Here is a 21,964-nt window from a genome sequence, read left to right as displayed (position 1 = left end):
CAGGGGTTGTATATAAGATGTCCTATATATCAGATATTTACATTACAATTTGTAACTAGCAAAAATGCAGTCATGAAGTAGCAATGAAAATGATTTTATGGTTGGGGGTCACCACAACATGAGGGACTATGTTAAAGGGTTGTAGCATTAGGAAGGTTGAGAACCACTTGTTCTAGAGTAACCCTCTCGCTTAAAGATATTCACGGCTCCCTTAAATCTCCCCAGACCCTGTACAAGAGCAGCTGGGAAAAGCAGAAGGCAAAAGGATTTGAGCTGAGACTTGACTCCTTGACATTCCTGACAGCCAAAGCCAAGAGAGACCTGGCTAGTGAGGTGAGTCCCTCAGGCCCTAGAGCCTGTCTGGGCAGGATCTTCATCTCCCCAAATCTTGGGGGCTCTTATGGGGAATTGGGATCATGGCAAGTGCTTCACAGTGAGGTCATCACTCCTGCAGTCAGGGCTGTCACCACACACTCCGACTTTTGGGCAAGCCGAAACCTCAGTAGCAAGAGTCTTGCAACATCCACTCCTTCTTGGGAGACCGAGACACAGCCTGTTCATGGTTCAGAGAATACATTCATGGGTTAGACAGACTTGGGATCAAAGCCCTTCTCTGTCATGTATTGGTTCTGTGAGCAATGTAAGCAGATGGTTAAATCTTTCCATATCTCAGTTACTGGCAAACTGGTAATTGCAAGATTATGAGGACCTGAGGCAGAGCAATATGCACCTTCTGTCCGTGCAATCCATTATGGCTTAGGTAGGCAGTAAGTGGGCCTGAGGGTAGAAAAGATCTGTGCTTGCTACCTTGAGAAAAAGTAATGTTTGAAAGACATGCACAGACAGGATTGAAGGAAGGGGGTGAGATGGGGAAGAAGAGCAAGGGGGACTGACTATGGTAGCCCATTTCTGTAGTCTCAACATTCTAGAGGCAGAGACAGGAAGATGCAAGTTTAAGGTCTGCCTCACTATGGGAATCTGGGCTCAGCACCCGCTTCCAAAGACACAGCCAACAAAACCAGGCTAAACAACAAGTGCAAAACCCAACAAGAAGAGCACAAAACACAAACTAAAAATAAAACAAAACATACATACAGGGAGGGAAGGAAGGAGGAGGGAGGGAGGAAAGGAGGGGGATGAGGGAGGGAGGAGGAAGAAGGGAGGGAAAAAAGGAGGAGGGAAAAAGGAGGAGGGAGGAAGGGGGAGGGAGGGAGGAAAGGAGGGGGACGAGGGAGGGAGGAGGGAGAAGAGAGGAAGGAAGGAGGAGGTGAAAGGAAGGGATAAAAGTAGGAGAGAGAAGGGAGAAGGGAGGGAAGAAAGGAGGAAGGAGAAAGGAGGAGGGAGGAAGGAGGAGGGAGGAAGGAGGAGGGGGAGGAAGGAGGAGAGAGGGAAGAAAGGAGGAGGAGGGAGAAAGGAAAAGGGAGGAGGGAGAAGGGAAAAGGGAGTAGGGAGGGAGAGGAGAGGAGAGAGAGAGAGAGAGAGAGAGAGAGAATAACAACTAACAACTTATCCAGTGGTTTGGTGGTATATACTCTGCCATATAACATGTTATAATGCAATGAGTGGGTGCATGAGTGCCCTTGGCTTATCCCTTGTCTGGCCCACAATAAACAGAGACGGTGTCAATGCTGTCGTTGGAAGATGAGCATAGAGTCTCCTCACAGAGCAAGAATGGCAGCGCTGAACACGGTGCCACCTGACTGGACTCTGTGCTCTTCAAACCGTCCTCACAGCTCTCTCTTCTGGTTCAATGGCAGCTGTCCTTGGGGTGCTCTGTGCTGTTTAGTTATACTTTTCTGTTATCCACAAAGATTCCAGGTCAGCTTTTGCGGGTGACAACAGGTTATTTAAAAAGAAATCAAATGTGGGGCTAGGCAATGGCTGGGAGGTGACAAGCATTTGCTGCTTTTCCAGAGGACTGGAGTTTGGGTCTAGCAACCATATCAGGTGCCCCACAACTGCCTGTAAGTCTAGCTCCAGGACGTCTGAAGTGTCCCTCTGCACTCCCTTGGCACTTTATATATGTGCACGCACACACACACACACACACACACACACACACACACACACACACACACACACACACCACAGGATCTTAAAATGCTGGCAACATGCCTTTTCAGTCAAGAGCCCTGGGAGGATTCAATTACTAGCACCCTCTTGGCTGCTCACAAAACATCTCTAACTCCAGTTCCTGAGGACCTGATGCCCTCTTCTGGCTTCTTTGAGCACTGCATTCATATTTGCATAAATGTCAGTGCAGGCAAAACAGCCATAAACGTAAACAAAATAAATTAAGCCTTTAAAAGTACAGAGGATTAAAGAGCAGTCAAGTGAAGGATGTCTTGAGTTTAGAGGGCGGAGATGACGCCTCACAGAGGTGTGGCGCAGGTCTGTAATGACATCCAGCATTCTGTGGGGATTGATACTCCATTTGTCAGTTTGATGGGAAGCCCTTCTTTGGACTGATTGCGTTGTAACACCATATGGCAGAATTGCGGCTGACTTGGAATCTTTACGGACAATAGAACATTGTAACTAAAAGCCATCAGTTGCCCACTAATAGGGCTAATACCAGATCAATGGCTGTCGTTAACCTCCTGCCTGCGTTTTGAAGCCTCCTGGCTTCTTGAGGAGACTGAGCCGTGTCCCGCTCTGTGCTTCCCACCTAGGTGAAGTACAAGGAGGACTATGAAAGGTCCAGAGGGAAACTCATCGGGGCGAAGAGCGCACAGGGGGATTCGCAGATGAGCCACTCGCTGCAGATGTCTAAGCTACAGAGTGAACTGGAGTACAAGAAGGGCTTTGAAGATACCAGATCTCAGTACCACGTCTCCCTCGACATGATTCACCTCGCCCATGCTCGCCAGGCGCAGCACTTAGCCACAGATGTAGGCTACAGGACGGCGTCGCACTGTTTCACAGCTCTGCCCACAGACATGAAGGTGGAGTGGGCCAAGAAGGCCTACAGCCTGCAGAGTGATGTAAGCTCACAGCCTCTGCCTGTATACACAGAACAGTGTGTATGAGGGTGTGTGTGTGTGTGAGTGTGTGTGTGAATGTGTGTGTGTGAGTGTGTGTGAATGTGTGTGTGAGAGAGAGTGTGCGTGTCTGAGTGTGAGTGAGTGTGTAAATGTGTGTATGTGTATGTGAGTGTGTGAGTGTATGTGTGTGAATGTGTGTGTGAATGTGTGTGTGTGAGTGTGTGAATGTGTGTGTGAGTGTGTGTACGTGTCTGAGTGTGAGTGTGTAAATGTGTGTATGTGTGAGTATGTGAGTGTGTGTATGTGTGAGTATGTGAGTGTGTGTATGTGTGTGAGTGTGTGCGTGTCTGAGTGTGAGTGTGTAAATGTGTGTATGTGTGAGTATGTGAGTGTGTGTGTGGTGTGTCTGTGAGTGTATGAGTGTGTGTGAGTGTGTGTGTGAAAGTGTGTGAGCATGTGTGGTGTGTGTCTGTGAGTGTATGAGTGTGTGTGAGTGTGTGAGAGAGAAAAAAAGAGTATGAGTGTGAGAGAAAGAGTGTGTGAGTGTGTGTATGTGTGGTGTGTGCGTCTGTGAATGTATGAGTGTGTGTGAATGTGTGTGTGTATGTGTGAGAAAGAGATAAAAAGAGAGTATGTGTGTGTGACAGAGTGCATGTGTGAGAGGAAAAAGTGTGTGTGAGTGTGTGTGAGTGTGTGTGTGTGTGTGTGTGTGTGAGAGAGAGAGAGAGAGAGAGAGAGAGAGAGAGAGAGAGAGAGAGAGAGAGAGCTCGAGCCAGGGGAGAGGGGAATATCCCTGTACCCCTTCCTGGCATGTCTGTTTCAGGACAGATGATAGACTACTCTTAGAGAAAAGCGTCCACTTAAATAATTTTCATTAAAACTATTCATTCAGTCGCTAGTGAAGAAGTGAGACCTGTCCTCCCATGCCCCACAGTGCTGGGAGGAAAGATTTGATGCCATGAGGGTCCGTCCAATAGCTCCTGCTTGGTTCTGTTGTGAGCCATCGTTGTCTTCTCCCCCGCCTGTCGTTTTAAACAATGCTGGTGCAGACAACAAGGAAGATGCTTTTGCCCAGAGGGAAGACATGAGCCCCCAGTGAGGGCCCAGGTTGACTCAGCACCTTCTGCATGCCTAATGTTGGGTAGGGCCTAAAGCCGCTATCTGCAGGTAAACCTCTGACTAAAGGGGGGTTAATTTGTATATTTGGGGGCCTTCCCCATGACTCCTCAGAAACAGGTAAGACAATGGCTTTGATTTGACTCAGCTGGCACCAGGGGCACATTGGGAACGCTATCAGCCCTTTAAATGGCTTCGCAGTGACAGCAGCCTGCCTCTCCCCCTTCCTTTTTCCTTTGTCAGAACCAATACAGGGCAGACATGAAGTGGATGAAAGGCACAGGCTGGGTGGCCACCGGGTCATTAAATGTGGAGCAGGCGAAGAAGGCAGGAGAACTCATTAGCGAGGTGAGATTCCCTGACAGTGCGCGTGATGGGGCTTGGTTGCATCAGGCGTGCGGCATTTCTGTGTGAAATTAAAATAATTTCCACTCAAAAGGCAAAGCCACATGAAAAGGTCTCCAAACCCGGACTAGGGCTGGTAATTAGAGAGAACCCACACACCAAACACACACCAGTAGGGACCCATAGAGCCCCGGCCAAAACAAAGTGGGTGACAAGTGAGATTATGTAAAATAATGACCACCAAAGGGGCTCGACTGCTCCCCGCCCCTCACCTTTCTAATGAAGCAGCCCGGGAGAGATGGCGTAAGATAGGTCTGCAGCGCCGTGCCATTTCTCCTCTGTCGCACCTGGTCGCACCCGTATACACAGCGTGTGAATATCCACAATGCTATCCAACACAGGGATCTAGCTGTTTCTTTCTCCTGGGAGGGACAAGTCTCTTCTACTGTCAGGTTGCAGCCACCCTAGTGGACCTGAAGGCAGGTCTGCTTATGAGAGCAGCCATTCTCCTGATCTCTGGGCAGTTTCCCTGAGCAGCACTTTTAAAGACCACGAGGGTCGGGTTCTGCCTCTGTGCTGTTGACATATTGTCAGTTCTAGCATCTCTGGCCTCTAGGTGTCAGAAGCACTCTCTGTCCAGCGGTGGTAACCTGAAAGGTTGCAGATGTGGGCAGGCAGCAGATGCCCTCTAGGGGGCAGAATGGCTGCCGCACAGAGCGCCTCTGAGAACTGTGGTTTGAAGCTTGAACTCATTAGAGCCTTAGCACCACCAAACTCCCAAATTCAAACCCCCTTCATGACTGTTGGGAAGGCCTGTGTCTAGAAGGCAAGTGAGCATTCTGTCATCTTTAGAGTAGACTGATGTTTCTGGAACTTTCTGGACAGGGAGGAGCCCTAAGTTTACATAGCCCTTGAAGGCTTGTTTCAAAGCACGTTTCTTATTGAATGCATAGTCTTATTGAATGGCAGCCATGCTGATTTTGTAATGCTCTTGCCCGGTATTGTAAGGATCTGCAGTGAAGTCTCCTTGCACATTAGATGAAACTGCTAAATGTGCCCTGTTACACACTGACCTGATTTTCAGAGACCTTCTTTGTTACTGAAGACTCAGAGAATCCTGAGACCTCAGTGGGGTCGATGTGGGTCTGTGGTTTTCTGTTTAATTCAGAAAGAGCCTCTCAGCAGCATAAACATTCAAAACTATGGGAACAGCCTTTTACATTCAAGGATTAATCATACTGACCGCTTAGCATTGGGCCCTCTCATAAAGGGGAACCTTCATTCCCTACCTGCTCATTTTCAGTCTAGACTTCCAGATGGTTTCTGTATGTGTCTAAGTCTGCCTCCAAGGACTTTCAGGAGGATAATTTGCTCCATCGTGCTATTACTTTGTCATAAATACTTTCCTCATTTTGCAGACTTTCTCAAGAAATTTGCTTACGTTCTCAACATCTTTGCCTCAGACTAGTTATCAAACTTTTTATTAGGCAAGATGAATTTTAACAATTTCCCCCAACTACCTGACGTTTCTAGGTTCCTGTCAAATTGGGCTGATTATCTTTCAGAGAGAATGCTAGACACTGTGGAAAGAGCCACAAATGAATATGGACACGATCACAGACATATTTATGCAAATACCCATGGATATATGAATTCACAAACACACGCATGCACACATACATGTATACATTCACCCACACATGGAAACATACCTTCACACATACATGTACACACATTCACATATATACACACACATACGTGAATACATTTGTTCACACATGTATACATCCATCCACACACGTGTGCACATACATTCACACACATGGAACACATACATGAATGCATTCACTCACACATGTACACATTCATCCACACATGTGTAATTGAATTCACACGTGCACACACATGTATGCATGTGTTCATCCACACATCCACAAATACATTTACAAATGCATTCACATATAAACACAGAAACAGATGCAAACGCACGTGCACGCATGTGCACATGTGAACACACACACGTCTGAGGTGTGACACAGGAGTCATTACAACTCTTCGGCTTAGCCCCAGCTAGCGAATATTTTTAGCTTTGCTGATTGCATAGTTTCCATCACAGCTCACTGAAAATGTTTATGGAGAATATGTCAGGGAACGTTATAGTAAAGCTTCATTTGCAAAACACAGGTGGCCAGCTGGCTTTAGTTGCCCCTGAGAGAGCCTAGTACAGTGTACACAAGCTCGAGCAGACACGTGAGCAGGTGTTTATAGAATAATATGATCCCCGGGGGAAAATACACTCCACCGTACCATTAAGACTATAATATTTCAGGCTCTGAAAAATGTGCTCTGGTTAAAAGGACATGGAGTGAATGTGACCATGATATCCAGAGTTCTTCAAACAGAGTCATGCAGTCTCTGCCGGCAGTTTACATGTTCTGTTGCTTTTGGTTTTGTTTAGTGTGCACGTTCCATGTCTTTCCAATGGGGTGAGCGTTCCTTTCAAGGGTACCAGGACCCTTGCCCTTTGGTGATGTCTGAGAATTAGCACATATACTAAATAAAGCATAGTCTACCCTGAACACGCCCTGCGTATTAAATGCAGGGTTTTGGCTGTAATGATGTCTGCTGGGTCCTTTGGGGGGAAGGAAAACAGAAACCTTCAATCGACAAATGTAACCAGGAATGCACTTTCTTGCCAAACTAAGACGTAAACACCTGCGACCCAGAATTTGAAGCCTCTCGAAGGGACGGCTTTGCAAGTGTGGACCCTGTAGTATTTTACTGGTGTAATCTAATTTCGAGATGTTGTCTTTGCACCAGGTAGTGGTACTTTAATGTTAATTGTCATGAGGTTATTCTTAAATTGAGACAAATATTAACCTGGAGGCGCCTAAGACATAAAGATGGAGGGAAGCAGAACAATAATTATGTTCGCAAATTCACTCTAATCTCAAGCAACCTGTGATTTTCCCTCTTTCAAACGGCATGAAAGAGCCTCGCAAAATTCACAGCTTTGATCTTTCCCTGCTCAACAGAAGAAGTACCGTCAGCATCCAGATGCTTTGAAGTTTACCAGTATTAAAGACACTCCGGAGATGGTCCAGGCCAGGATTAGTTATACCCAAGCAGTGGATGTAAGTGATAATGTACACTCCGAGAGTGTGCTCTCTTTCAGCGGTGTGATTGAAGCGGAGGGGATCTCCGGTCTGCTCCTTCTGTCGTCCCGAGGATGAAGGGACCCTTGTCTTTCATGAAGCTCCCCTTGGTGGGGTTCCTTCCTCATTAGGCTGCAAACAGAGCGTGCCTGTACTCCCGTGCCAAGTGGGGCTCTGCATCCCCCTGCTGCCTTGGATGCTCTCCCTCCTCGCCTCTGCATAGCTTGCAGATTTGTGGCCACGAGGTCCCTTTCCCCCTCCTCCTTTTGTTCAAAAATGTTGTTTTCAGACCTGGAACTTGGAGTAAGATTCTGGCTAATTGGAGTGAGTCTCGGGCCTCTTTGGGATCCGAGGGCAGACATTAACACTGTGTTCTCATTTCCCCAGACTTTCAAAGATGATTTGAGGCTGATTTATGGATTTGAGCCAACTTACCGTATTCTGAATATTACTAGAAACCAAGATTTGACCCCATGCTCAGTTCACTAGAGATTAAATAGAACATTGAGGTCTTATAAAAACTCCCATGAGCACAGGAATTAATGGGCTGCTACTATGGAGCGAAGTCCACAGATCTGTGTGTAAGGCAGGCTTGGCTTTGAAATATCTTAAAATAGTCAAATGTCTGACACATAAAAATATTTACAAACCCTGGGATCCAGTTTTCAAAATTCTCCGTATGGCTTTATAAGAAATTCTGGTTGTGTCTTTGTCTACAGAGGGCCTATGTACTGTTCAGGCCGTGAGATGGCACCCTTCCCAGGTTCTTGGGCTTAGGAACCGATTTCTTGTTTACCTGCTAATCAGAATCAAATAGAATTCTTGAGAAACATAGTTGAACAAGAATTTCTTGAGGAAGAAAAGCACTCGCTGTGTCCTTACCCTAACCAACTCTAGGGGGCACTGCTGTGATATGCAGAAGCCTGGATATGTCCGATAGGCACTGGGACGGAAACACATAATTCTGAAAGTTTCTTCGGTGGCTGTGCCAACTCTATGTGCCACCAAGCAAACTTGCAAGCTGCCTGAAGCTCCCCGTGAGGTTCTGGTAAAGAAACTTGGAAGGAGAATATGTATTAGGTCAGGAATCCTAAAGGTGGGGACAGAAGGAAGGTTTAGGTGGGCTTGTGCCATCCCCTGCAGAATGTCATCCCTGCATGCCTTCTGGGTCCCCAGTCCTTATTGCATAGCCAGGAGAATAGCCAGATGAGTCAAGGGCGGCCAGACCTCATTTTCTCCAGTTGACGCTTGTCCCAGCGGAACTTAAGTGAAACCTTGGTGGTGGGGAAGGTTTCCGCCTGTCATGGAATTTAGAGCTGATGAGAGAGTGATATGAATTTCATTGTGTCAGCTGTGAGAGGTCTGGGTGGAAGCAGGGTGCCTCCGTCAGTTCTCTACGATGACATACGGCTGCCCAGGCTGTAATGCAAAGACCTCTCTACACCCGCAGAGACTATACAGGGAGCAAGGAGAGAACTTAAAGCACCATTACACGCAGACTGTAGACTTGCCCGAGGTCCTGCTGGCCAAGCTGAACGCCATGAACATCAGCGAGGTGAAACTGCTGGAGGGGATACTGGGTCAGAGGTGGGAAGACAGGGTGTCTTCATGGGCATCATGGTGCCCCGTGCTGGCACCATGGTAGGATACTGGGTTCAGAGACAGGAGGGGATGGAGTGCCTTCATGGGCTTTATGAATTGGGGTTTATGCTTGCTAGGAACAAGGGGATCCACACTTATGTTTGCACTGGGCTCTGTAATGGTTTAGTGCCCTGTGTAAGACACAAGCTCGCTGGGGAGAAGGAGACAGGAAAAGTATCTCCCTTAGTATCAAGGCCTCCACGTAAAGGAGCTGGAACACAGACATGTCTTAATAAAGCTAGATGCAGCTGGTGTTGGTGCCAAGGTGTAGTTTCTCTGAGAGCCCCTCTCCAGTTGTCTCTGGTCTTCCGCAGAGACATCTGGTTGTTCTCCATCTTGTGTAATGATCTCTAGAAGAACAGCCTTGCCTTGTGCCTCCTTACTGAGCTTGATACTCAGTAAGCTCTAGCTAGGTCTGCGGGATGCAAGCCCTTGATCCGACCCCAGCCTCTCTATTGCTTCACCAGTCAAGGGTGGATGGGAGGCAGGAGCCCACTCTAGGACATAATCCATTCTAAGCAAGATTGATCTCTAACCCCAGATGGGACTGTGGGTGGGAAAGGGAGACCTACTGAGTGAGATCCCTGAGGGGGGTGGGGGAAGCAGAATGTAGGAGACTATCAGACCTGTGCCTTTCTCCCTACCAGACTCGCTATAAGGAGTCTTGGAGCCGGCTTCGAGACGGCGGGTATAAGCTGAGGCTGGATGCCCTTCCGTTCCAGGCAGCAAAGGCGTCCAGTGAAGTTATAAGTGACGTGAGCATCCAGTTCTGTGGCAACATTTATTCCAAACCTCTTTCGGTTCTTTTGCCTCTAACTCTTGCCTTCTTTTGCCTGTGGATTTCATATCCTCTCCTGTCCAAACTGACTGCGTTAGGGCAATCAGATAACAATCAGTGAGAAAGAGTGTACTCTACACACACACATACACACACACAATTCCCTAGTCCAGGGCACAAAGCCCAGTGCCGGACTGTAAACACAGACCCTGGGCGGATGAAATGCACCTTCCACCAAGAGTTTTCATAAAGCCAGTCTGTGAGGAACCCACTAACGATGCCCGCACTGTCTCCCAGCCCTGGCTGCCCAAGTGCTAACGCTTCTGCCATTTCAAATTGGAGCCCTTTAGTCATTGGGAGTCTTGCATATGAAAGAATAGACTTTTCCGACGACTCCTGCGCGCTCCCTTTTAACTCTCCCAGTTACTGTCAAAAGAACAAAACATGTTCGCCCAATACCCACCTCTTCCATTCTGTGTCCCTTGTCCCCGAGCTGTTACTCTCTCCCGCTCTCTCTCCCTTTAGTACAAATACAAAGAAGCATTTGAGAGAATGAAAGGGCAGCTGCTCGGCTCCCGGAGCTTGGAAGATGACCTCAGCCTTGCACATTCAGTACACGCGACCTCACTGCAGAGTGATGTAAGTAGGAGGAGAGGCAGGAGCTGGGCCCACCTGACGCTGGTCCTGGAACAGCCAGCCTAGGTCCCCCAGCCTCTGGGGAGTGGGTGATGTGATCGCTCCTGATTTGCAGGGTAGAGTCATGAAATCTCCTTCAGGGTTTTAGCTTCTTCTTCATTAGAATGTGCTCAGATTTGTGGGCCTCCTAGGTCCCTTGTGGACTGGGTATTCTTAGACTCGGATCTAGGTGGTCTGTGAGGTGGGTTTGGCCTGCAGAGATACTTAGGCCACAGAGTGAATGACTGAAAGTATTTGGAAACGGAAAAGGATTTGTACGAAAGTTCTAGAATGCTTGTTAGATGCTAGACTGGATTCCTGGAGGCTGGAGCCAGTTGAAGTTGCTCAGTAACAGTTTTGTGGAGATGGGGTATGTACTTGTACACGCACACACGCACATACACACACACACACGCACACCACTTTACTCTTCTTTGTGCTCACATAAATGTAGGCACCTGATTTGCTATCACCCTTTGACGATTAATATGTTTGTGTGGACTCTGGTGCACAGGTGTGTATACAACCTCCTTGCACATGTGTGAGGGGCAAATGTGAGGGGTGAAATCTGTGCCCAACATGTTACAGGGGTATGTATTATCTCATTTAACTAGGGTCTCCACTAACTTATTGAGGTCAAGAGTGAATGGCTCAGTCCCTTGCCCAGAGTCATCTAGAGAGAGGCAATACATGCTCTTGCTCTCTCTCTCCCTCTCCCTTTCCCTCTCTCCCTCTCTCCCTCTCTCTCCCTCTCCCTTTCTCCCCCTCTCTCTTCCTCTCCCTCTCTTTCTCTCTCCTCTCTTTCCTCCTCCCTTTCTCCCCTCTCCTTCCCTCTCTCCATCTCCCTCTCCCCCTCCCCCTCCTGATCCACCTCTTTCTCCCCTTCCCTCTTCCCTTGCTTCCTCCCTCCTTCCCCCTCTCTCTCTCCCCCACCCCACAGCTTCACCTCTTCTCTGCCATTTTTCTCTGCCTCAGTCTTCCTGTCTCCACCCTTGCCTTTTGTCTTGGGTCGCTGACCTCTGAGTATGGGATTAGATGGGAGCTGGCCTTGTTCTGAGGGTGAGGGAATGATTCATGAGTGGGAGGTGTGGAGTGTCAGAGGTCAGTCTGTGGTTAGTATGCACTCTATTTCTGAGGAGGCCCCGGGTGAGGAGTACCAGCCTTTACACAGCTCCCCCCAGGGCTGGGGAGGCTGGGGAGCCTGAAATGGGTTCCTCCCTCAGTTTTCAAGATAGATGTTGTGCTTGGGGACGGGTATCTATTCTCAGACTTACTTTCCAGACAGCCCTCCCCCTCCTGCTGGCTCTCAGATTGACTAGGAATCCATCTAATGTTTGACGAAGCTCTCTGCCAAGTGCCATGAGCTGAGAACCCCTGAACTTGGGCAGATATTGGGGCGGGGGAATACACTGGATGGAGCTGACTTTTGACAATGTAGAATGGGGCGATCTAGGAAATTGATCAGGGGAGCACTGGCATTGGATATGCCTCTTGTCTATATTGCCCCCTAGTCAGGGAGCCATGGCCCTGTACCCAGGCCAATGACTTCCAGGGCCAAGAGTTGCAAAGTCATGAACCAGGCTGAAGCATACTTATTAAGTCCCCGTCTGCAAGGGGGCAGCATGGACCTCCACCCGTGCCTCCACTGGATGGGACAGTTGTGTCCTAGTTGCTCTCCCTGATGATCCTGTGCAAATGGCACCTTTGAAATGGTGGCTGCCGATCTGTCTGCCCCTCCAGGTGAATTATAAGAAAGGCTTTGAACACTCAAAGGCTCACTTCCATCTGCCGCTGGATATGGTAACCTTGGTGCATGCCAAGAAGGCTCAGACCCTGGCCAGCAACCAGGACTACAGACACCCGCTCCCCCAACACACATCCTTGGCAGAAGACCTGAGGCTGCGCTGTGCCAAGAAAGCTCACAAGTTACAGAGTGAGGTAAAGTGCCCGGACCTCTCCCTCAGGACCCTTCTCCTGCCAGCTCAGATCACAAGGCAGTGGCCCTCAAGTTCCTTTGTGGCTCTCGGTGGCCTCTTTAGGTCAGGCAACTTAAACTCTTCTTTATCTAGCCTAAGAGCTCCCACACAGTCCACACAGTGAGAATAGCCCTGATTCCTCGAGAATTCCTGTTGGATTCAAAGTGTTGTATTTGGAAATCACCTCATTTAATCCCCATGATATCCCTGCGTTAATAGTGCTTACTGCTCAGAGAAATCTTAGGCACATGGGAGGGAACTGAGTAGTCTGAATGGGGTCAACTGTACCCGAGGGATGGGGAGGGATGCCACGTGGGTTTGTGGGTTTTCAGGATCTGTCCCTGGCCGCTGTAGGGATGAAGGAGCTGCCACGCTCACTGTAGGCCATTTGTCACTTATGCAGAGCCCTGGAGTTTGCCCTGTCTGGTGCTGTGGTAACAGTTGGAGGGTGGCACACCCAGAGCTTTACCAGCTGAGGGGAGTAAACTGGGGGACTCGTTAACTGTCATTCCAAATCACTCAGGGTTAGGGTTGAAAATACACTTACCCACAGAGGTGCAGACCTGAGCGAGTCTTTGCCAACTTATTTAGGATTCGTTCATTAGTTCTTCCTTTAACCCATGATTAATTAATACCACCCACTGCTGCTGGCTTTTGTTTGAAAGACTGGTTAAAGCATTTGTACATTTGCCCCGAGACACCTGACTTTCTAGCCACAATTCTCTCCAGTATTTAGGTTTTGATAGCTCACATGAAAACAGAACTCCATCCGGATCCCTGTCACAGCTACTCACAGAGAAGTGACAGCCGAGTGATTTCCGTCTGACCCACGTTCTCCCCTGATAAGCCTTTTACCGAGAAGTATGAGCAGCGTTGTTGAGTGGCGCCACATCTGTACAGACAGACCCAGGCTGCCTGGAGTCCTAGCCGTGCGCTTCCAGATGGTGTCCGGGCACCCTGGCTTCTCTTGCTTCACTGATCAGAGTTTGGCTTTTCTGATGTTTGTATATTCCTTGTAGAATCTGTACCGATCGGACTTGAACTTCATGCGTGGCGTTCCCTGTGTCATTCCTGGAGCACTGGAGATTGAAGGAAGAAAGAAAGCCTCTGAGCTCATCAGTGAGGTAACATGGGACTCCAGAGGGTGATGGTGCTACGGGATGTCCGTGGCAGACCCCCCAGTGGTTGTGTGTCCCACCACTCAGGCTGCTGGGGGTTAAGCTGTCACCTCTTGTCCTGGGTATTTGGTCTTACTGAAGTTTTCATTCAGATTGGACTCCACCTAAGAAAGCTTGGTGGGACTGGGGAGATGACTCAGGAGATAAGGCTAAATGAGTGAGCGTGACGACCCCCAGCACCCACTTACATAGTCAAGCACCACTGTGTTCATCTGTAATCCCAGTTCTGAGTAAGTGGAGGCAGGAGGATGGCAGCTTACTGGCCAGTGAGTCTAGGTGAAGCAGTGAGTCCCAGGTTCAGTGAGAGACCCTCTCTACAATAAAATGTTAGAGGAAGATAACCGACATTGACCTCTGGTATTCATACACACACATGTATGCACATGCACACATACACTGTATGCATACATGCTTGTACATGCATACATACATATTGCACATGCACATGCGTGCACATGCACACACACTATATGCATACATGCTTGTGCATGCATACATACATATTGCACACACATGTATGCACATGCACACCGCACACACACATGCATGTACATGCATACGTACACATTGTACACACATGTACACACATGGTCACACACTGTACACATGCATGCTTATATATGCATGCATGCACATTGCATACATATGTATGCACATATACACACTGTACACACACGCATATGTACACATTGTACATGCACATGTACACACATTGTATACACTGTATAAAAATATGGATGTACATACACATACTCTACACAGGTGCACCCACATGCATATACACAGTGTATACATACAGAGACACATACTATACACACACGACACATAAATGCATGCATGTGTATACACGTTGTATACCCTATACACAAACCTGCATGCATGTGCATATACATGCTATATACACATATCAATGCACATGCATATATACAGTGTATACCAACACGTACTATAATACTGTTCATACACATGCACACACATGCATTTATGCACTGTAGATACATACTATATGCATTACACACATGCATGCACATGCATAATAGATTATACACATATGCATGTTATGTATACACACATTACATATACTGTACACAAACATGCATGCATGTGCACGTACATGTTGTACACATACATGCATGCACAGGCATTATACAGTGCATACACACAGACACATATACTACACACATACTGAACACACACATGGCTGCACATGCATACATATATACCACACACATGGGTGCCGTGCACACACATAGTATACATTGTACACAGACATGCATGTGCATATACATATTATACATACACATGCATGCACATGTACATATTCACTGTATACACACAGACACACATATTGCATACACTATACATACAAATGCATGCACATGCATACATACATACTGTCTATACACACTCATATACACACAAACACACACACAAGAATATCAAGTAATCTGACTCATGAGCCCATAGGGTGCACTTTTCCTCGGTCCTTTGAAGGGCAGCCTGTGGTACAGTGGAAAGCAGGAAGGCTTTGAAAACCAACAAATAAGACATTGAAATTCCTGGTCAGCTCTCATGTGTGTTGTGACCTCAGCCTAGTTGCCTGCCCTTTCTGATCCCCTGCTCTAAATTAGCCTCACGGGGTTATACAGAGCCCCTCTGTCCGGCTTTTGTCAGGATTGGCACTTAAGCCGGATGTTTCTCTGACAGCCGTGTTTGATGGCAGCAATGTGCTTGCTGATTAGTAAAAAGTAAACAGACTCAGAATGCTAAGCTCTCTAAATGCATGGGGAGCCTTACTCACCTCATGATGCTTCTGGCGGACTCAAGGACCAGGACGGTGGTGGGGATAGAGGGACAGATGTTTAGTGCAGGCCTGCAAGCTAAGGTGGGTGGGCAGTGCCCTGTGCCTGTGAGCTCAGGGGCCCTGGGCTCTGCCTTCCAAGGATTGTCTCAGCATCAAAGCCCTCCATAGCCCATGTCCTTCAGAGCCCCGTGGGGATCTCCAGAGAACCCATAAAGCCACTGGTTTCTGAGTACTGGTACAGGCAGGTGTGGTGTGCGTGTTTGTGTGTACATTGTGTGGGTGTGTACATGGGCCTAAACTTTGTTCTCAGGAGCCATCCTTCTTGGTTTTTGAGACAGGGTCTTTCCATGACCCAAAACTCCGTAAGCAGTCTAGGCGGGCTGGCTAGTGAGCCCCAGTGAGCCCCAGGGGTATGCATGTCTGCCTCTCTGGTGCTGGGATTACAAATGTGTTACCCCACATGAGTGTGGTTTGGAGGGTGCACAGTGTGTCATGTGTCCTCGATGCTGAGGACCTCCAATTTCCTCAAGTGTAGACTGCAAGTGTAGCTGGTCCAGTTCTTTTACACAGGGAGATGGCCTGCTGGACTCTAGAGGGTTGGTCTGGCAGCCTGGGCAGAAGGAGGCTTAAGTGGGCGTGGTGGCATATGCTTCCAATTCCAATGTGGAGAAAGACAGGGGCTGAGTGTCGCTGGCCACTAGGCTGTCTTGTCAGCAAGTTCCAGGTCCTGTGAGGGACTCATCTCAAAAAGATTATTTGTAGTGTTTCTGGGGAACAATACCCCACACTATCCTCTGGCATCTACATGTATGTACACATAGGGACACATGTGCATGTGCATGCCCAGGTGCACACATGTGCATATGTGTCTGTGTATGTCTCTGTTTTTGCACATATATATACACGCACAGAGACACAGACACAAAGACACGGACACAGACAGACAGACAGACAGACAGACAGACAGACAGACACACACACACACACACACACACACACACACACACTAGGACTTGCAGCACTGTTCCTTCCCTTACCAAACTCTCTTTCCTTTCTCAGAGTAAATACCGCCAGCATCCTGGGTCATTCAAGTACACAGCTGTGACAGACACTCCCAACCTTCTGCATGCCAAGTTCAGCAACCAGATCACCAATGAGGTGAAGTCTTCAATGGCTGTTCAAGGATGGATAGATTTTTAAAGAAAAGACAAAAAGATGTGTGAAGTTTTGTGACCTGGGGAAGGGAAGGCCATTTGTATTGGCGGGGGGGGGGGGGATTTGGGGAGAAAGGAGCATTTTGTACAGGCCTAAACATCTTCCGGGTCACAGGAGGGCCAGTTGGGTATCTACTTTGGACTTTAGTCTGGTTCCTCTAGGACAGGGGCAGGTTGGAATCTCAGCCTCAGGCCACACCCTACAGTCTCTGGACTCGAAGAGTCGTGGACAGGGCCCTATGCTGACTTGTTTGTACATAGTCAAAAAGGCTAGCCTGTGACCCTATTCTAGGCAGATGGTGGCCAACCAATATAATGTTTGTTTGTGGAAGACGCGTGGTTATCCAGAGGCGGGTCTTGCACAGTGTCTGCCTGGAATTCTTCACCTCGACCTCAGTCACCATCTCCTAGATCTGTTCCCCCCAACATTTGCTATTTATTCCTAACAAGAAAAAAAAAGGAGGGGAAGGGGTCTCCTTTGTCAGAATTACTTCTCCTGCCCTCCTAGCTCTTCTCCTTGCTGGGGCTCTCCTGTCAGCTGAGCAGACACGTTATCGGAGCAGTTTCGTTCTTACGATGCTCCCATCCCCAGCTTTCAGAAGTTATGTGGGGATCTGGTTATTTTTCCCACTCACCTCCACATTCACCCCAAGCCTTCGGAAGCTGGAAGTGTGGTAGCCAAAGATAAGGACCCCAAAGAGATGGAGTTCAGCACTTTGCACAGAGATGACATCAGTTTAAAACTCTTCCTCACCCCTTCCTGCTCTTTCTAAACCGTGTGCTGCAGAGAGGCCATTTTAGGACAGCCTCCAACCCTGCAGAGGCTGGCAAGCGCTGACCCATTTCTGATCACGGGGACCGGTCCTCTAGGGTGGGCCTGGCTTAGCTTGCTCTCAGAAGGGATCCTGAGGAATCAGGGAAGGGTGCAGACCAGGGCTGCCCCTTTCCACCAGCAGGGCTATCATTACATATCCCAGGTCTCAGGGTCACTTTGTGCTGTATCACGGGGAAAGAATTTCAGGACACTCGCCCCTTGTTGACCTTCTTCTGGTGTTTGGCAAAGCAGTTCTGGTCACGGTCCTTCCATTTCAATGTGATTCAGGCAGCCTGACTGTACTGAAAGAAATGTCCCTCAACCCAGGCTGAAGTTTTGCCCAGGGAAGCCTTTCTAGCTACAAGCATTGACCACCGTCTTCTCATTATTTATTGATTTACTATTAATTAACCAGTTAATTAATTTTTAATTTGTGTGTAGGCCCCACTACTTGTTTGTTTGTTTACTCGTCCGTTTATTTACTTATTTCTAATCTGGGTTCAGCGTCTCTATAAAGCAGCTGGTGAGGATGCGCGGCACCAATACACGATGACCCTTGGTCTGCCTGAATTCATCCGAGCCAAAACAAACGCAGCCAACCTGAGCGAGGTAAGCCTTTCTCCCTGCCGAGGTTCAAGCGAGCTCCGAAGCTACCCGTGATGTGTGCTCCAAGCGGTCCAACAGGTGCTTCCCCATTCTTTGCCAGAGTTTTAAAAGAGCACCTGTTTTAGGTGTCCATGTAAAATCCACATGCGTGTTACATACACGTGGGTGCTCAGAGCCCACTCCAGGGCATGTGTTGATGAGAGTTTGCTCTGTGAAACAGAAAGCACTCGCTGCTCACAAATGGAGTCTGGGACACCGTGCCACAAGTGAAAGGGCTTGCACCCTTTGCTGATTGATTTTAAAGTTATACATCTGCTCCCATTTTAGGCAAAATACAAGGAGTCTTGGCATAATCTTCGTGCTCAAGGCTACAAGCTAACGATAGACGCCCTCCCTTTCCAGGCTGCGCGGGCCTCTGGAGACATAGCCAGTGACGTGAGTGGAATCCCCTGACCTCGATCTCCCCTCATCTCTGTTAACTTCACGTAAAACACTGCACGAGGCTGATTTTTCCTAAATTAAAGGAAATCTATAGCCATGTGAGGCAAGGCGTTACCTGCAGAGTATATCAGTTCTGAATGAGGTCCTTCCCCAAGAGAGGGAGGGCCAGTCACAGGCTAAATGGGTGCAACAGTCTGCAGCAGAAGGAGCTGGGGACTCTAACCACAATGGCGGGCAGTGGTCACCTGAGAGTTACCTGTTTGTGACATCACCCAGAACAAGCATGAGAGATTTGACACGAGAGACTTCCTCCCTCTTGGCTCTCTTGTCAACAGCGACTTTCTACCCCTCCACCCTCCCGAAAACAAATTACAGAGAACGTGGACTTCGAATGGGCAGGTCCAGTTTTGGGGTCTCATGTTTCTCCAAATATGAACGGATGAAATATAAGTTTCCTTCTTACGCTATTAGATAAAATTCACTTCGATAGAACACACTTTGGGAGCAGGGACTTCCCAAAGTTCTGAGATCTGATTTTAATTAGATAGGAAGGGAGGTACAACGTGTTCACCCCTCAGCCCCGAGGGCAGGGTGGGGTCATGCTTCAGGCCAACTGCCTGAGGTAGTTCTCACTGCTTAGAACAAGAAGAGGTGACTCCCCTCCTCCCAATGAGGCCTGTGATGAGGTCACACACACACACACACACACACACAGACACACACACACAGACACACACACATACACACACACACACACACACACACACACACACACACACAAGTGGGCACGCACGGGCTCCATGCTGCTGTGAGGTGGGCACGCACTGGCTAAGTTGGCCGTCCCTTCCAGTTTCTCTACAGGCACGAGTTTGTGAAGGAGCGCGGGCAGCTCATTGGGGTGCGGAGTGTGAGTGACGACCCACGGCTGCGGCACTGCCAACGGATGGGCCAGCTGCAGAGTGAGAATTGGTACAGGAAGGAGGCGGCCAGCAGCCAAGCTCAGTACCACCTGCCCATGGATATGGTGCCCCTGGTCCATGCCAGGAAGGCCCAGGCCCTGGCTAGTGACCACGACTACCGGACACAGTGCCATGAGTTCACCGCGCTGCCTGAGGATCTGAAGATGGCCTGGGCCAAGAAAGCGCATGCCCTGCAGAGTGAGGTAGGGTATACGGTGCCGATTAGCCCCACCTTCTTTCCGCCTCACCTGAGGTTCTTCTTTGACCTTTGAACCCTCTCCATTGCAAACTTGGCCTATGTCCTCCAGGTTGGGGTCATTTATTCAACTGATATTTATTGAGCACCTATTACATGGCTAGGACTCTGCTGGCTTATCTTGTCTTCCGTCTCCCTTTAGAAATGTCCTCTCACCTGATTTCCTGCTGTGAGTTTCTTATTCCCCTCCCACTGCCCCTCCTCTCTCCTCTTCCCTCTTTCCCTCTTTCTCTCTCATCCCTTCGATTCCTCGCTCCTTCTGAGAGAATGCAGTCAGTCATCATCAGCAAAAGTAAAAAATATCTTCCATGCTTTTGGAACCCCTGTGAAGGGCGAGTGATCACGATCGATCGATCTGGCGAGTATCTTATATCTCAGATGGAGATACGTGCCAGGGAGATAAGTGGAACATAGACGTGCTGTGTGCGTGTGTGTGTGTGTGTGTGTGTGTGTGTGTGTGTGTGTGTGTGTCTGCGAGAGCGCCTGTGCGAGCATGTTCATGCATGTATGCACATTTTAAGACAGGGCCATTCTGTGTAGCCCAGGATGGCCTCAAATGAGAGGTGTTTCTGCCTCAGTTTCTGAAGTGCCATGACTACCAGTGGTGCCAGCATGTACCCCAACTCGGCTTTGTGATAGGGCATCCATGTGCTTCTCACTGTAAACATCCCAACATCTGAACAAAAAGGCCCAAAGTAGGTGAGGGAATGGGATAGAGGAATCTATGCAGATGGAGTAGTAAGTTCAAGGCTAACCCATGAGCAGGGCCAGTTGTAATATGTTTGATGTCAAACAGAAGCCAGCAGGGGGACGGCTCAGTGGACAAGCACTTGACAAGCAAGTGTGAGGACCAGAGGTTGGGTCCCCAGAGCCCACATCAAAGCCAGATGCGAATGACAGCCACTGGCCATTCCAGCACTCAGAAAGCAGAGACCGGGGTCTCCAGGACAAGCTGGAGAGCTTGGCTCACCAGAAATCAGCAAACTTCAGGTTCAGTGAGAGACCCTGCTTCAATAGAGAAGGCAGTGAATGGCTGCAGAATGTGGCTGAGGCCAACTTCAGGCTTGAACACGTTCATGCCCACACACACATACTAACGAACACGCACATATATCACATGCACCCCCCACAAACACACTCATGCCCGCACACATGTGAACACACACATATACCACGTGTACCCTCCACAAATATGCTCATTCATGCTCACACACGTGTGAATGCTCACATATACAGTGTATATTCCCCATAAACACGCTCATGCCCATACACATGGGAACACGCACATACACACTATGGACACTACATACACATGAAAGTGGGTGAACGAAGTGAAGTTTCATGGATGGGAGGAGAGCACAGGGTGGAGCTGGGGATCTAAAGATAGTTCGACTACCCTTTGCTTACAGCTGCTAGGGAGGCTTGACAAGGCAAGCTCGGATCCCACCCTCTGACCTCTGACTCTCTTGTAGGATCTAAAAACAGTAGCAACAGGTATAGACTCCAAGTCTCCCAAAGGGGAGATCTTTCCCTAATCAAGAACAGGGCAGGTGAGGGGAGAGAGAATGCAGCCGTGCTCCATGTCCCCGGAGGAAGGATCTGCAGTTGTATTTCTGAGGTGCACATCCCATTCCTCTGTGCTGGCCTCGTGAGCTTGCACAGGTCCCTCATCCCCGCTCAGGCTTGGACATGGTGACCATAGTTAAGTGATCATGTGCTGTGGTTGAATAGGGCACACAGAGTGGATCGTAGTGCCACCCACCATCTCTCTGGGCCCTACGCCAACCCTAAGTGGAAGGTACTCCCATTTTAGACTGTAAAGTAAGGCAGTTGGGGTTTGTCAGTCTTCCCGCCATTGGATCTTAGGCCCAATGGTGGAAGTGTGTTCAGAGCCCTGCAAAAGCACTTACAGCACTCAGGCCTCAAGCCTACATTTACCAAAGTAATGACCTGCCTCCAAGAAGTCCTCGGGGGAGCTGAGTTAACTCAGGTTGAGAACCCAGTTTGTAGCTGAGAGCTGGT

General features: G+C 48.7%; 1 protein-coding gene across 6 annotated transcripts in view; it reads left to right on the top strand.

Moving 5' to 3' along the window:
* Positions 1 to 21,964, top strand: part of Nrap (nebulin-related anchoring protein) — a 77,906-nt gene that overhangs the window by 42,615 nt on the left and 13,327 nt on the right. For 5 of the 6 annotated variants that reach the window (XM_006231644.5, XM_008760535.4, XM_039110113.2 and 2 more), the window contains 13 exons: positions 226 to 333; positions 2,673 to 2,984; positions 4,344 to 4,448; positions 7,481 to 7,579; positions 9,051 to 9,155; positions 9,889 to 9,996; positions 10,545 to 10,658; positions 12,435 to 12,632; positions 13,690 to 13,794; positions 16,712 to 16,810; positions 18,185 to 18,289; positions 18,614 to 18,721; positions 19,578 to 19,889. In XM_006231644.5, the coding sequence (XP_006231706.1) occupies positions 226 to 333; positions 2,673 to 2,984; positions 4,344 to 4,448; positions 7,481 to 7,579; positions 9,051 to 9,155; positions 9,889 to 9,996; positions 10,545 to 10,658; positions 12,435 to 12,632; positions 13,690 to 13,794; positions 16,712 to 16,810; positions 18,185 to 18,289; positions 18,614 to 18,721; positions 19,578 to 19,889 (1,878 nt within the window). The remainder of the gene's footprint in view (positions 1 to 225; positions 334 to 2,672; positions 2,985 to 4,343; positions 4,449 to 7,480; positions 7,580 to 9,050; positions 9,156 to 9,888; positions 9,997 to 10,544; positions 10,659 to 12,434; positions 12,633 to 13,689; positions 13,795 to 16,711; positions 16,811 to 18,184; positions 18,290 to 18,613; positions 18,722 to 19,577; positions 19,890 to 21,964) is intronic. The other variant, XM_039110118.2, reaches the window with a different exon arrangement.

The sequence above is a fragment of the Rattus norvegicus genome, chromosome 1 (assembly GCF_036323735.1).
Source record: "Rattus norvegicus strain BN/NHsdMcwi chromosome 1, GRCr8, whole genome shotgun sequence".
NCBI classification, from domain to species: domain Eukaryota; kingdom Metazoa; phylum Chordata; class Mammalia; order Rodentia; family Muridae; genus Rattus; species Rattus norvegicus.
The sequence above is the reverse complement of the archived record's forward strand: the minus strand, read 5'-3'. Positions and strand labels throughout refer to the sequence as shown.